This window comes from Pelmatolapia mariae, linkage group LG5 (assembly GCF_036321145.2).
Source record: "Pelmatolapia mariae isolate MD_Pm_ZW linkage group LG5, Pm_UMD_F_2, whole genome shotgun sequence".
Classification (NCBI taxonomy): Eukaryota; Metazoa; Chordata; class Actinopteri; order Cichliformes; family Cichlidae; genus Pelmatolapia; species Pelmatolapia mariae.
Genome location: NC_086231.1, coordinates 15,775,227 through 15,791,023, shown reverse-complemented (window position 1 = coordinate 15,791,023; position 15,797 = coordinate 15,775,227). Strand labels below are relative to the sequence as shown.

The following is a 15,797-nucleotide window of genomic DNA, read 5'->3' as shown; positions in this document are numbered from 1 at the left end:
TTCAAAATGTGTTTAAAGAGAGGAACTGGAACATAATATGTAAAGGATGCTGGTCCAAAATGATTTGTGTCCTTTAAAGGACCATCGCGTCATATAGATGCTAAAGCTGATAGTGTGGTCCAAGACATCTTAAAGCATACCTTTACAGTTTTGTCCAGTGTGTTCCAGTTTTTTAAGGTTAAGAAAGCCATAGAAGATGAAAGCACTGACTCAATAAGGGAAAGATAAAAGATTTTCTTTAGTGTCCTGATACATTAAAAAATTCACAACTTTGCAACATGTACTTCCTTTCTGCACAGAAAAGATTCTTTTACTTTTATCTCAGATGTTTCCAGGGATGCAAAGTGTAGGAAATATTTAACTAGGTTACAATCTGCTTCATGCTGAAGGTTTGCTATATGCATTAGACTGTAAATTTAATATAGTTGTTTTCAGTGTTGTTACCTCGGCATACTCACTGAATAAGAAAATATCTCCACATTGTAAAGTTTTTATTAATTTTATTTTATTACCAATAAAAAGGGATCCATGATGCAATTAAGATTTGCACAATATGATCAGCAAACACTTTATTTTCACTATTTATGTCATGTTTAACCAATTACTTACACACAGTCCATATTTTTCTCTTATAGCCCACACTCTACCAATGTGGACAGTTTGAGAACTTCTACCGTAGGAGCTACTATAAAAACAATCGACTTCTAACACTCTTGCTTTATATAGTCAATCAGTTATTGTTTTATTTCTTGAAAACAAAGACTTTAAGCAAGATATGTGCACCTTACAAGTCTGGTGCCTTATAGCTGCTTATTGACTTTGGATAGAAATATTTTTTAACTCCAAGTTGGATCGCCATAATGAATGCAAGTGTCAGATTAACTTAAGTAAACAGCAACTGAGATTCCTTCTGGGGTCAAAGAAACATTACCTCACAAAAACAATAATGATGTTATATGTTATAATGAAGGAAATAATTCTCAGTTATCAAAAACTACTCAAAATACCAGTGTTCACAAGTTACATGGATAAATATTTCCAGGAATCATGCTTGTTTTGTACAAAAGACTTAATTTATCTCATTAAGGACAGCGGAAGTGTCATGCAAGGGGTCTCAAGACAGCTTTAAGTGGCTGTGAGGTAATTAGTGGTGTAGTAAGCTGAAAATCTGCTACAGACAACTGCTTATTGTTTACTTTTGCTTCCAATTGTTCATTATTAAACTCCTGTGTAGTTTTAATTGACCATACTTGAAAAACTTAGTAAACTAGAGCAGTCTAATGAAGCGAAATCAAATTTTAAAATAAATCACTTACCTCAGAAATGCACTGTGTAACATTATGCTTCCTTTCTTTGTAAGTGCAAGGAATGAAAGGCTGAGCATCTTTTAGAGGATAATCTTATGCAGGCAGAATATACCTATAAAAAACATTACTTAACACAAGCTTTTTATGGAGCTCTAACAAAAGGTTACTGTAACTGAGAGCAAAAACAGAGACGTTTGTTTAATATTGAAAATTAAAAACACCTTCGAACTAAAAATGTGTTCTAACATTGGAAATTGAAGTTTCATGTTTTAGGCAGAGCATCATCAAGTCTAAATGGTCAAAATATGGAGTGTAAAATATCATGTGATGCTCCAATAAATGTACGTCTCCCTTCTTCACTCAAGTTTCATACGTACTGTTACACTTGTAAGTGGGGGACCTGAATACTGTATTGCCAGGAAATACTTTACTTTGTGCTTGGTTCGACTCTGGTGGCCTTACTAATCATATAACAACATCAATGAAAAGGCCTTTTGAACTCAGAACCCATAGCCGGAAAGCTGGGTGTTAGTCTACAGGTTGTTCATTCGCTCTTGGCAGGCATTCAGGCCTCAGTTAAGGCCACAATCTGATTATATTCCCACTTTAATCTCAATAAACACACCTAAGTGAATTAAACTTGACATTGAGTGCTGGTTATGGAAGAAGCAAAACAGACTCATCTTAATCAGGATATGGGGAAAAAAGAGAGTTTTTGCTTTTGAAAAGGTGGAAAGCGTAGTATGCTTACTTCTTTTTTGTTTTTTCACTTTTTTATGGTTCTCACCCGTTTGCATTATTTACAAATTTGTCTTGCGACTCTTTGGATGAAAAAAAGTTGTGTGTTTCCCGCAGTGAAGATGACTTCCATGTACTGGGCTGACCTCAGAGTACACGTGCATATCAATAAAAAGACTCTTTGAACCTTTTCAGTCTCCTTACAAGGACCCAAGAAGCACAATGTCTCCATCCACAGGACAAATGTGGTCATTGAATGGCTTCTTAAACGTTAACCGTGAACCATTACTAATATGTTATAGTTATGAGACATTAATCCAGTGAAAAGATTGTCGATTTTTTTAAATTTTAAAAAATAAAAAAAATAAAAAACATACTGAGATATCATGGCAGTGGTCTGACCCTGTGACATCATACCATCAAATGACTGAAAATAAAATAAAAAGAAAGAAAATAAATTTGACACTAATTGGCTGTCAGCTCATGTTGCATTATATCTTTCATGTATGTTTGCAGTTTCAAATGTTTTCTTGCAGTGATTATATAGCCTTTCAGGATGGCACTATAATCCATGCCAGCCAGTAGATGGCTCTGCAACACAACTATAGTTACAGCATTTCCACTGTACATGCATTGAAGTCAAAGTGATTATACAATATGTTGATTTTCATTTCTTACAAAGAAGTAAAGTCACTGCATTACTGACATTTTTTGAGGTGCATTTGCAGCACAGCTACTGTTCAATATCAGTCATCTACATTGTTTTGTTTTTAACTCAAAATCACCACAGAGACATTAAAGACATTTCTGGGAGGTTTCATTGATTTATTGTTTTACCAATTTCTGTGCAAGGGTAAGAATTACAAAAATCTACACACTAGAGATGATAATATATCCTGTTTCTATCATACAATGTTACTTTTACAAGCATCCTTTAACAATATGTATATATTCATTCCGATGTACCTATTACACATTAAAGATATACTGATCATCCTCATAAGACGGACCACAAATATCACCAACAGTAAACAAGTTTGGCTAAACGTACACACAGCCTGCAGTGACCATGTGTAATCTAGACGAGGCTTGACAAGCTTCAATGATGATGTGCTATATCATGTTTCTAGTACAAGTTCATCAAAATGAAGACACAAAACTTACAAATGCAGCACAGTTCCCTGTAGTGTTTTTTGTATAAGTGCATTAGTCATTTGTGTACGAGAGTCTGTTGAGGTAACACAGCTAATCTTTTAATAGAGAGAGTTGACAATAATATAAGCTCTTTTTTTTATGTTTGTCTTTATTTCATTGTTTTAATTATAGGCACAGCATATCTATAATGGTCACAACAACTTTCGGTATTATTTGTATCACTGTACTTCAGGTTATTTTGCTACTCTCTGGCCCATTCTGACATTAACAGATGAAGAAAAAAGAGAAAGTAGTTTTGGCTAAGGAAATCACTACTTTTCTTTTGATATATAAGAATTAAGAAGTAACTTTAGAAACAGATTCCCAGTCCTGACACGGAGTGGACACTATCAAATATTAGAATCACAGTGGGTATATAACAGTCCTGGTCCACTGCTGAGGAAATGTAACAAATGGAGAGAGAAGAGGAGCTGCACTGCTGCCGCCGGACACAACTTTGCTTGACACATGCTATTGGATAATGAGACTACCATCGCAGTGGCCGTAAACTTGCCAGACTGAAGCAGCAGCACAAGCTGACAAACTGGTGCCAACTAGGCCCATTTGTGCTTTAGTTGCCAATCAGTCTGCTGCCAGGAGTTTCACCAACACTTTTTTCTTAGCTTTACCCAGCTCCTTACATTTCAAGGTAACATTTGGAGGATTTCTCCATCTCATTTAAAGCCACCGTGCATAGAGGTTTTGTATAGAATCTTTTAACGGCTTGGGGCTGAAGCCCATGATAACATTACACAGCTGCAATTTCCTTGGAGCCAGCATCTAGTGGTCATTAGAACAACTGCAGTTTGAGGCAGTTCCACTGTGTTTTCCCCATCCAGCCATGTTGTCTGTCTGTCTGCTTATGCTGTGACGCTGTGGGACAGGCTTGCTGAGACAACTTCTTTCAATATAAATGGTATATAAAAGGAATATTATGAACCACCACCACAGACTAGATGTCTACATGATTAGTGGTGAAATATTCCCTTAAGTATTCCCTTTATAATGGAGCAGGAAACCACTCACAAAGAACACGCTCATAGCATCTTTGTAACCTAATAAGATTTCATTGAGATACTTCACTGTTGTGTTTCAGTAAACAGAAGCATTTTCCAGTGCATCCCTTTACCCAGCATGGCTATTCAGCATGACAGCATTACTATAAAATAATTCTCATAGATTTAAATCCTATTTTTGCGTAACATATCACTGCAGTACAGTACATTGACTTGTTCCCAACACACGTGGAAACAGAGTGGATGTTGTGGGCAGAAACAAGCGCCTATCCTACACTACACAAGATTAGTGGTAAATATTCATCGGGTGTCAATGCTTGTTTTGCCGTCCAAAAAAAGGGGAAGGGACATGATGATAATCTGAATCACTCTGTATCCACAGCATTCTTCAACCACTTGTCTGACTGGAGCTACATGTTACCTTGTTTGTCCGAGGAAGAAGAGGAGGTGGATGGTGATGGGGACGGTGCTTTGGGGAAGACCCTGTCAGTGGGAGTAATGCTTGGGCTGCCCAAACCAGACGAACTGGAGCTGCTGGAGCGGTGAGGTCCCTGGCCCTGTCCAATCACAGGAGCCGGTCGAACAGGTCTGACAGGCGGGGGCCTTAAAGGAGCACTTGGTCTACGGGCTGACAGAGCGGGTTTAAAAGTGGTCATAGTCTCAGATGAGGAGCTACTACTGCTGCGTCGTTGGGCTGCATCTGGATCCCTGATCACCATGGTATGGAGAGGGCTGGCAGACACCTCCTGCGCTCCACCAGGGTGCTTAAGCTCCAATGTGTCGAGCACAACGTCGGGCGCGTGCTTGGCTACATTCTGCCTCTCCAACTCACGCAACTCATGCAGGGCTGTATTCATTGTTTTCTCTATATCCTGAGAAGCATAAGTAGAGGAAAAAACAAAAGACACTGATGTCAAGCAACCAAGCACCGAGTAGATAAATCTATTGTTGAGGCAAAAGAAATTTGTCTTATTCCTCAGAGCTCGAGCCTTTTTATGTGATGATGGAAAAACTAAATCCAAAATTTTATTTGCCAACTGTGTAATGTTTTGGTACCCATCAAAGAGCTAATGATGCACGTAATATTTAGGAATGGTAGAGCGAATTTAGATTTTTTTCATCCTTAATTTTGCCTCGATACAGTTATGATTTTTCAGATGAAGCTATAAAAGGAAGCTCCCTTTTTAGAGAAGCCATACATATAGGACAGTTGTATATGTACATGTTTGTTATACAATAAAATAAGAAAAGTCTATATTAATAAAAACTGCATGTGCTTTTAAGGATTTTAATCACCTCAGCGAGTGCCTCGGTCTCAAGAGCCTTGTGGTCTCCTAAACTTGCATGCCGGGTGGTGCTTGGTGATGATCTTTGAGAGTGGCTGTCGACAAACGCCTTTCTATCAGGGTGGTTGATGCAGCCAGCACTGCCAAATGTGGTGAGACGGCGTTTCTCGGGACTGTCAGTTGGACCCCTGCTGACAGCTATTTTGTGTGGACTCTGGGGGCGAGGCATAACCCTGGGGGGTAGATCAGCAGCTCTGGTGGGGCTCAGGCTGTCAGCGCCGTTCCTATGGCGTGGAGCTGCAGCGCCATCTGATCGCACTCGCACCCTAAAAAGAGGCGATAAAATTGATATTTAATTCGTGAATTGTTTCAGTTTCTTTGCTCTGGTTAAATGTACAATGTCCTTCCTCTCTCAAGTCCATCCCAAATATCTAACTGTTACTACCTTCCTAATGCTGGTCCAAAGCGGTTCTCAGGTGTGTGTTCACAAGGAGACTGACGCTCATTCCTTGATGAGGTTCTGTCATCGTGGTGCGGCCCACTGCTGGTCTCACTGTCAGTCCGATGGATGCTCTCTGAGAACGCGTCGTCCCTGATACAGATGCATATCCATGACGCTTTTTTATTCATGTTTAACATAGAAAATAATTAACAGTAGTCTGCTAGATAAACTAAATAAGGAGTTCTGCAGTGTTTGAACTGTTAATTCATTTCAGTGTCACATTTTTTTAAAGATTTTTTTCTTGATGAATGAATCATTGATAACTACATTCCCATTTCATTTAAAGCAACTGTTCATTGAGTTTTTGTACAAAGTATACAATCTGTTAAAGCCAGAACTGTAAGTGCTTGATTCTGAAGCCAAAGCCGACGTAACAGTGTTGTAATTTCCTTGGAGTCAGTGTCTAGAAGTCAATAGGGAACTGCAGTTTCAGGCAGTTTCACTGTCTGCAACTTCTTTCATTATAGTTGTTGAAAATCAAATGAGAATCCTTAATAATCGCATCCCTGTACAAAAACACCACAGCATTGTACCTACCAAGCCCATTCTTTTAAAGGGAAACATTAACCACTAATTACTCTGTCCTTTTGGTACTGCATAAATCACTACTCTTCTTAATTTAGCTTTAATTTTGTTACCTGCCTACTAGTTATCAGAAAAGAAGCTATTAAGAAATTAAAGGCCTCCTTTTAATACGTGACCTGAGTGAATGTCCATTTGAAGAAAATCTCTCTCTTTAGCAAATTGTGGATTAGAGGGTAATTGCTTCGACCACAAAGGTTATGTTTTTGTTACCATTTGTCTGTTAGCAGAATTATAGAATGACTACCACTTGAAGCTGAATCATGAAAAGATGGATTGTAGCCAAATAAAGATCTCAACACATTTTGGAATAAATCCACATCACTTAAGGCTGTAAGAGTGATTAATGTCCTTAGTGGAGGTCTGCCCTCTCTGAGTGTCTGTTGCTCCAATAAGAATGCAATAAAATGAAAGTGTAGCATTTTATTCACAGTGATCCTTTCATTAGGAAGATTTCATTAAGGCCAAGCTTTCTGAAAATGCAACACAACTGACAAGCATAGTAACAATGAAAATATCTATTCAGGAAAGCAGAGCAATATATTGGCCAAGCTCAAAGTAGTGCTCACTGGTTTCTTGATCTGATGCTGTTTTAAACTAAACGTCTGCATAACAATATATATATATATATATATATATATATATATATATATATATATATATATATATATATATATATATATATATACGTACATATGTTTTGGTTTTTTTGTTGTTGTTTTTTTTTACTTTTTATGGGCTTCACAGCCTAAATAAATCTAACTTACATGTCTTGTACCACAATGTATTGATGTGGGATCAGCCCATCCACACCATTATGTCGCCCTTCCCACCAGTCCTGAGAAGCTCGCAGGTAGAGCAGCAGAGAGGCTCCCTTCTTAAAGGACAGCTCTCTTGGACTTCGGCCCACGTAGTCAAATCTGGCTATGGCTTCGATTTGCTCCAATTCTGCCATATGAAAAAAGAACAGAGGAAATCTCATTATTTTCTCTGTCAGCTTCTCAACATCTAGCTGCTGTCTTCACAGTGGATTGATGTGTTTGCTGACTCACCTTCATCACTTGTGTTAGGCCCGGTACCATTGTCAATCTCATCCAGAGCTCCTGGTTCACTGTGGGGGCTTTCACTGGAGAGAGGAGATGCAGGAAAGGAAATGAAAAAAATAAGAGCTATTTACGCACTCTTATTCTTTAATCATTACCTTTTATAACAAAGGAATACTTAATTACCAGACCAATATTATATTTATCATGTGGCAGCAACCTCAATAGACCAAGGCATGCAGACAGTCAACACAACCTGCTGACATTCAAATCGACCATCAGAACATGAAAGAAAGATGATTTAGGTGATTTATCAGCTGGTCTTATCATTTTGGAAACTGCTGATCTACTGGGATTTTCCCACCACAGCTAGGGTTTACAGAGAATGATCCGCAAAAAAGAAAATATTCAGTAAAAGGTGATGGAAAAATGGTCAGACTGCTTCCAGCTGGTAGGAAGGCAACAGCATCCTAAATAAGTACTTGTTACAATCAAGGTATGCAAAACAATATCAGTGATTGCACACCTAGTGCCATTCCTGTCAGTAAGTCTACAAGTTATGTGGATTTACCAAAGTTGGACAACAAAAGACTGGAAAAATATTTCCTGGTCTTTCTTCCTTTATATTCAATTAGTAGTATCATAATTTGGCACCAGGAACATGAAAGGATTGGTCCATTGTGCCTTGTATCAACAGGTGGTGTAATAGCATAGGGGATGGGTCTTGCGATACTCTGGGCTTCTCAGTACCAAATCAGCATCTTTTAATCAGCAAACAGATCTGCAGCAACTGCGTGATGCTATCATGTCAGCTTGGACCAAAATCTTCCAGGACCTTAATGAAGCTATGCCATGAATAATAAAACAGCTCGGAAGGCAAAAGGGACTCCAACCCAGTATTAGCAAACTGTGCCTAATAAAGTGCCAGTTTTTATTGCAAATGTTGTTCATGCAAATGAAAAGCTAAAAAAAGATTCTGGCATTTTTTGTTTTTCTAAATGCATATTTTTTCATGTATTTTTTTGAAACCTCTAAAACATACACTTTATACACCAAATTAAAGCAAAATCCAAACTACCTACTAAATTAAATGTGAGATTGATATTATCCAATAAAATGACTGATCAGGATAAATAAATCCTTTTAACAAGGAACTGAACAGCTACTCTTCATTCTTTAATTCTAGCAGTTGGATCGTTTAAGAAAGGCATTATTAATGTTATTCAATAATCATATTGCTGGTGCATACAGTCTTTAAATAAACAACACTTGTTGCTAGCGTCGCTATAGAAAAGAAGTCTTGTGTTTACGAGAAAAAAGCCAATATTCTTTATTAGGTTTCTGTCTGGCTTCTTAATCCTCTGAACTTTCTGCATACTAAGAAGATAATTCAGTATTGAGTGTAAAATCTACAGCCTTGTACAAAATGGCTTAGAGCCAGGGTAGGAAGTGGAAAATGTTACATGGCGCTATTTTTCCAAGGCCAAGTTGTTAATGGCTCAGAAAACACAGCACATTTTGGACACCTAGCTTTGAACCTACCAGTATTCGTCCCCTCCAGCCATGCACTTCTCATACACAGGTCCATCCAGTTCTCGCTGGGTTGGAAAGATGACCTCATGGTGGATGATGATTGTCTTAATGATCTCATTAACATGTGCTTGGCAGGCCACAGGATCTTGGTCATCTGGTATGGGCATCAGCGTGGGGCCAAAGCAAATAGCGAGATTGTAGGGGTCCATCATGTTCTCATCACTGTACTGGGAAAGACTGTGGAAAACAGAACCAGTAAGTATCATTATTTTAATTTTGCACACCGGAAAATTTGTAGTGACGAGACTTACTGGTTTAGAAATGCAAACAGGTATCTCATGACGATGATCACAGGCCGCGGAAGAGTCACGATTATCTGCTGAAGGTGATGAGCTCTTTCTGCACCAGAGTCAAGCTCTAAAAGTAATAAACAACAACAATCACAGAGTGCTACACTAAATAAAACATATTCCACATGTTTTCCTGGAATGTTACTCACTGGTAGTGGATATGAGGTCGACGAAACGCTCTTTAGGGAACAGCGGGTTTTCCAACCCCCGGAAGTAAAGCTTAAGAACTCCCGCCACAGAGTTAATATCATGATCTGTCTGATCATCCATCAGTGGATCTTCTCCTGTAGATGTAGCATACTTTCAGTCTACTCAGTACTCATCCATTGCACTCACTTTCATGTAAGATAGCAGTGATTCTTAATATGCATTTTAAATTCGGAAGTTAATGTATGCATTAAGAGTGCAGTTATGTTTGCTCATTTAGGATGCTGATCTCATGTATTATGCATTAAATGGTTTACATGTCCATTACAGGGTTACATATGGCACACAGGCTCTTTATTTGCACTTTAGAGTCCTGTGAGAGTAACTGCGGTTTCTGAGGTGGGCAAAACGAAATTTAAAATCAATCAAGAGTAGATGGCTAAGTGACCTGGGACTAACCTCTTTCAAATGCATTTTTAATATCATTGACTTCGACCTGGGATCCTGGAACTCGAAATATACCTTGCTGCTGAAGACCTGCGGACATATAAAGCTGTTAGTCTAAAATGGAAAAAAGGTATTAATATAAATGGCACACCCCCTTAAAAATAAACCAGATTTATTTCTGTTGAATGTCTCAGTAAAGGGGTTTCTTCTTTTTTGTATCTAAGTATAAAAACAAGCTTAAAGATAGGAGACTTCAAACATATTAAAAAAAACAAAGGAAATCCACAGAAGTTACCCATACTAATTGGGTAAGTCTATGGCAATCTGGTGTGAAGGCAAAACAGACAAAAGACTCAAGAATTATTTTGCAGTAGCAACTCACAAAGGATGAAAGTGTTACGGATTAAGATGCCACATCTTACCATTTTCACATACACTATATGGTCAAAAGTACTGGGCCTCCTACTACATATAGGAACTGCTTGGCCATAGAAACCCAGCACTTGCCAACCTTACTTAGTAACTCTATGTGGTCGGCCATGTTGTGGCTGTGTTGCTGTGGTTCCTCAATGACTCCACTTTGCAATAACACCACTTAAAGTTGATGATGGAATAGGGGGGAAGAAATTGCATGAACTGACTTGTTGCAGTGATTGCAATTATTACAATATTGCAATAACAGTGGTGAGTTCCTTAAAACAACTCATTTTTTCACACATTTGTGACAGGCAGACAGCATGGCTGCTAAAGCTTGATTTTATACCACTGTGGTATAAAATCAAGGTATAGAAGACCCCTATGAAAAGACCATCGAGGGAACAGTTCACCCTGCCCAGGATAGGGTTACCGGGGCCCCGCCCTGGAGCCAGGCCCAGGGAGGGTGTCCGAGGGCGAGCGTCTGGTGGCCGGGCCTTAGTCCATGGGGCTAATTTTTATGGACAGAATTTCTAGGCGTAGCCAAGTGGTGGAAGGCTTTCACTTTGGTGGTCTCAAGATCTCATCTCTGCTTTTCGCAGATGATGTGGTCCTGCTGGCTTCATCAGGTGATGGCCTCCAGCTCGCCTTGGAACGGTTCGCAGCCGAGTGTGAAAGCGGTGGGAATGAGAATCAGCACCTCCAAATCTGAGGCCATGGTCCTCAGCTGGAAAAGGGTGGAGTGCCCACTCCGGGTTGGGGACGAGACCCTGCCCCAAGTGGAAGAGAAGTATCTTGGGGTCTTGTTCACAAGTGATGGGAGAAGGGAGCGGGAGATCGACAGACGGATTGGTGCAGCAGCTGCAGTGATGCGGACGCTGTACCGGTCTGTTGTGGTGAAGAGAGAGCTGAGTGTAAAAGCGAAGCTCTCAATTTACCGGTCGATCTACGCCCCTACCCTCACCTATGGTCACGAGCTGTGGGTAGTGACCGAACGAACGAGATCGCGAATATAAGCGGTGGAAACAGGTTTCCTCCGAAGGGTGGCCGGCCTCTCCCTTAGAGATAGGGTGAGAAGTTCGGCCATTCGGGAGGGGCTCAGAGTAGAGCCACTGCTCCTCCGCATTGAAAGGAGCCAGTTGAGGTGGTTCGGGCATCTGACAAGGATGCCCCCTGGGTGCCTCCTGGGCGAGGTTTTCCGGGTATGTCCCACCAGGAGGAGGCCCTGGGACACGCTGGAGAGATTATATCTCTTGGCTGGCCTGGGAACGCCTTGGTGTTTCCCGGGATAAGCTGGAGGAGGTGGCTGGGGAGAGGGAGGTCTGGGCTTCTCTGCTTGGGCTGCTGCCCCTGTGACCTGGCCCCGGATAAGCGGAAGAAAATGGATGGATGGATGTGGCAATTAGACTATAAACACCTTAATTCAAAAATTGAGGGGTGTGGCCCAAAGCTTCTGCTTTTTCAGTCATAACTGGTGGAAATCAAAATTACATTGTTTCTCTTATTATAACAATCTTCACAAGACAGACGTCACTGTTAGTTAGTAAGAGATTCATTAGCATCTCTTAGACAGTAGAAGTCCTGTTTATCACTTACACCCCATCTTCTTTCTTATATATAAGGATTAATGTAAGCTGAGCATCATGAATATTAGAATGCAACCCATTTTGAGAAATGAATGAATCATAGAAATGAATATTTCACCTCACTCTCTCATCCAGGCTTGTACATATGAAATGCCCCAGTTTAAGATTTTCCAAACAATCCAGTTGGAGCAGTTATTATCTCACATTGAATGCTATTTCACTGCTATTAACTTCTAAAATACCAAAAATATTCGAATGGCTACTATTAACAATATTAAAGTTGTATATACATATCATTCGGTTTTATTTTATTTATATAGGACCGAATCCCAACAACAGTCACCTCAAGGCACTTTATATTAGGTAAAGACCCTACAATAACAGAGAGAAAACCCTAACAATCAGATTGTATAAAATTATATGTTTTGCTGCGTTTTGGTTATACAGACTGAAAACTACATGTAAGCAAGAAAATGAAAAGGGAAACTCTGTCTGCTCTTGTCTTTTTCCCCTCACCCCCCAACTTGTTGTAGCGAACTTGTTGTAGCGAACAACTTGTTGTAACTGTCTGTCTGTTGGTCTGTTTGTTAGCGCTCTATTGCAGTTTTTAACCCTTTCATGCATGAATTATGACAATCTCAATCAGGATTTTTTAATTTTTATTCATCTTTAGACATGAAAAAAAGATTTTTGAACTTAATTTTTTTACACATGCACTTTTCAAAGTTTTTTTTTCATGTCCACTTAGGTGGACAACATACGTTTTTGGCTTATGAATTTGACAAACGAATAAATAATATACACTGTGTGTTGTGATCATGTGCAAGTATACCATCAACCCTGACACAAATACAAGAAAACAGCCTTTGAATATCTGTCCACTGTAGTGGACAAATTTTGTGTGATGATAGACACCAATAAAAGCTCGAATTGATTAATTTAGGTGAAAACTTTATATTGAGAGTCTGGAGAGACATAAGCACCTAGGTTAGGTAACCATTTGACTTTGATCTCAAATGTTAGCACCCAAGGTCAAAGTTGATAGATGAAAAGAGATGTACAACACGCTTTTTTTTTTAAATTTTTTTGCAATATTAGGCCCTACATAGTCACATTAACACCATAACATGCTGATGTCATCATACTGTAATGAAAAAAAAAAACGTTTTACCCCTTTGACCTTTAGGGAGCGTTCGCTCTCTAAGCGCTCTTATTGTCGCCGTTTCTTTCTAAAATTGCAGGGTCCCTACTTTGCAATATAAGAATCCTTAATGTGACCCGATGCGAATTTTTTGTTAAATTTGAATTTGTTGAATTTTGTTGTGAATTTGCACTACACAAATAAAACATCAGCCTTTGTGGAAAGATAACTTATGAATAGAATTGGAACATACCATACAGATTGATGTATCGAATACAGCTCTCAACCACCGCTGGTATAGGCTGGCCTGAATCCTATAGACACAATCAAATTATTACTAGAGAAACCACTAAATCAGAAATTAATAACCATAAGAAACTGTCACACTAGCAAGCCATTATGATGAGAAGGCTGAGATGATATCATTTATCACTTAACGTTAACTTTCTGAGTCACAATATGCAAAACAAAAATAAATTAGTGCACCATGATAACAGTATTTTCACAGGAATCCCAATGGGACAGAGGCACAGAAATGTTGGTTAGCATACTAAACACAGTGTAATGATCCCACCCAGCTATAAGACAGAGTACCTGACTCCTCGCACGGACATTCCGTCTTCCCCTGGGCAGAGAGCAGTAAGGCACGTAGACAAAGGAAGAGAAGCAACAACAACCACAACAGGTTAGTGAGAGAGACAGATCTTACAAAGACAGACAGACAGAGAGAGAGAGAGAGAGAGAGAAAGAGAGAGAGAGAGAGAGAGAGAGAAGGACGAGGCAAGGCCTGAGAAAAGCATCAGTCAAAGCATCAGTGCCATGTGGCGTGTGAGACATGAGGGCATGGTTTGGGGGGAGTGGGAGGGAAGGGCCTACTTCAGAGCATGGTGGGTGGGGGGAAGACACATATTTTTCCAGCCAAAACCAGCTTCTTGACTTGGAGGAAAATTAGAATCGATTTATCAATCGATCTGCTAATTACGACATCTCCTCAACTAACTGATTCTTTATTTTTTCTGTGAGAAAAAGCCCATTGAAGAACTACTAAGATATAAATAATGATAATATTGAAAACATACAACACTATACAAAAAATCAATAAAACAAAAGAAATCTTTTTTTTCCTTTTGTTTTTTTGTCAGTTGATTCATTGGTTAATCGTTTTATCTCTGTACTTTTGTCGGTGCATGCCCTGCTTGTCTGCTGAGTTTGATTAGCATTAGAGTGGAAGTGGCCATCTGTTTATTTGCATAGCTGCTGTGTGGCCAACTGACATACAGCCAAATTAATTCAGTGTACAGAGGCTGGGGGCTCACAAGAACAAACCTTATACTGGTGCTTTTGAAAATACACCATCTTTACATCAAGCTGCTGGACCAGCTTTCACCTTATCCAGTGTTTTTGTCAAATGTGAAGACAAGCATTGAGCAAGAGGAAAGTCAGTGCATGAGTGAGGCAATGTTTGGATAAAAGAGTGGTCACAGGCAAGAGAACCCCCAAGGACTGCTAGCGAGAAAGCTGAGCTCGTGAGAGACAGAGGGCACAGATGGGCTTATACCTGAATGAAGGCCTCCATATTGCCGTTAAACAGCCTACGGTTAAAAATGGAGCGAGGTCTACACTTCCGCATTCTCTGGGGTTTAGGGGGAAGAGTTGGGGGCCTGGGGAGATGGTGGGGTTTGTAGGGTTGGTACAATGCAAACATGAAAAATAATGCAATATGAAACAGTAAAACTGATTTTGCTTAAGATGTTTTTCTTTTCAGATCTTTACCAAAACGATAGGCTGCTCCAAATCATAAAGAATATGGCAGTCATATATTGACCGTTTCTGAGATAGGCTACAGTCATTTGCTTTCTTGCTGAGAGCTAGATGAGACAGCCGATACTCTTTTCATTTCTTTATGATAAATATGAAGAGACAGAGTGCAATTAGTCAAACTCTCGCTCAGACAGGAAGGGAAAATAATTCATGGCTCTCCATTAATTTTGAATAACATAAAGGTGTATCCTTTACAGTTCTGTCACCTGTCAAAAAACTACAAACCTGATATGACAGCGATAAAGAAGAAAATATAAAGATGGGCAACTTAACAAAAAAATTAATTAATAGAGAATGTGAAATATGTCAGTTTTTGGCTTTTTGGGTAAATTAAGTGAAAAACCTGCAACATACATTTTTAATACTTTCTATAGACAGTACAAAGTACTGCACTACAAAGTACAGTGGAATATGTTTCATTTAGTGGGCAATCAATGAGTGAGTGTATAATGTATTACGCTGTCTCTATAAAGCCATAATCATATTATCTAGCTTAGCACAATGTTTTAAAACCAAAAATAAATAAATAAGTACCTTGAAATTGCTTAGCTAGTGGCTTTAAATGTATAATATTTTGTGTTGCTTATTTCATCTATCTAAAATCCAAAATATACAAATGATACATTGTGCTTACACTAGCTACTTGCTACTAACTGCTAACTTAAATGAGCAAACCCTTTGCTGTAGCCT

General features: G+C 39.2%; 1 protein-coding gene across 2 annotated transcripts in view; it reads right to left on the bottom strand.

Annotated features, from left to right (window-relative positions):
* Window positions 1–2,859: 2,859 nt before the first annotated feature.
* The window catches only part of LOC134627602 (SLIT-ROBO Rho GTPase-activating protein 3-like), a 36,263-nt gene continuing 23,325 nt past the window's right edge, over window positions 2,860–15,797 (bottom strand). The window contains exons 12-22 of one of the 2 annotated variants that reach the window (XM_063473849.1): window positions 14,845–14,947; window positions 13,540–13,600; window positions 10,158–10,235; window positions 9,701–9,835; window positions 9,513–9,618; window positions 9,211–9,438; window positions 7,678–7,751; window positions 7,393–7,573; window positions 5,987–6,133; window positions 5,552–5,867; window positions 2,860–5,127 (exon numbers count right to left, since the gene is read on the bottom strand). In XM_063473849.1, coding sequence (XP_063329919.1) covers window positions 4,666–5,127; window positions 5,552–5,867; window positions 5,987–6,133; window positions 7,393–7,573; window positions 7,678–7,751; window positions 9,211–9,438; window positions 9,513–9,618; window positions 9,701–9,835; window positions 10,158–10,235; window positions 13,540–13,600; window positions 14,845–14,947 — 1,891 coding nt within the window. In that variant the 3' untranslated portion in view covers window positions 2,860–4,665. Of the gene's footprint in view, window positions 5,128–5,551; window positions 5,868–5,986; window positions 6,134–7,392; window positions 7,574–7,677; window positions 7,752–9,210; window positions 9,439–9,512; window positions 9,619–9,700; window positions 9,836–10,157; window positions 10,236–13,539; window positions 13,601–13,880; window positions 13,912–14,844; window positions 14,948–15,797 lie in introns of both variants that reach the window. The other variant, XM_063473848.1, reaches the window with a different exon arrangement.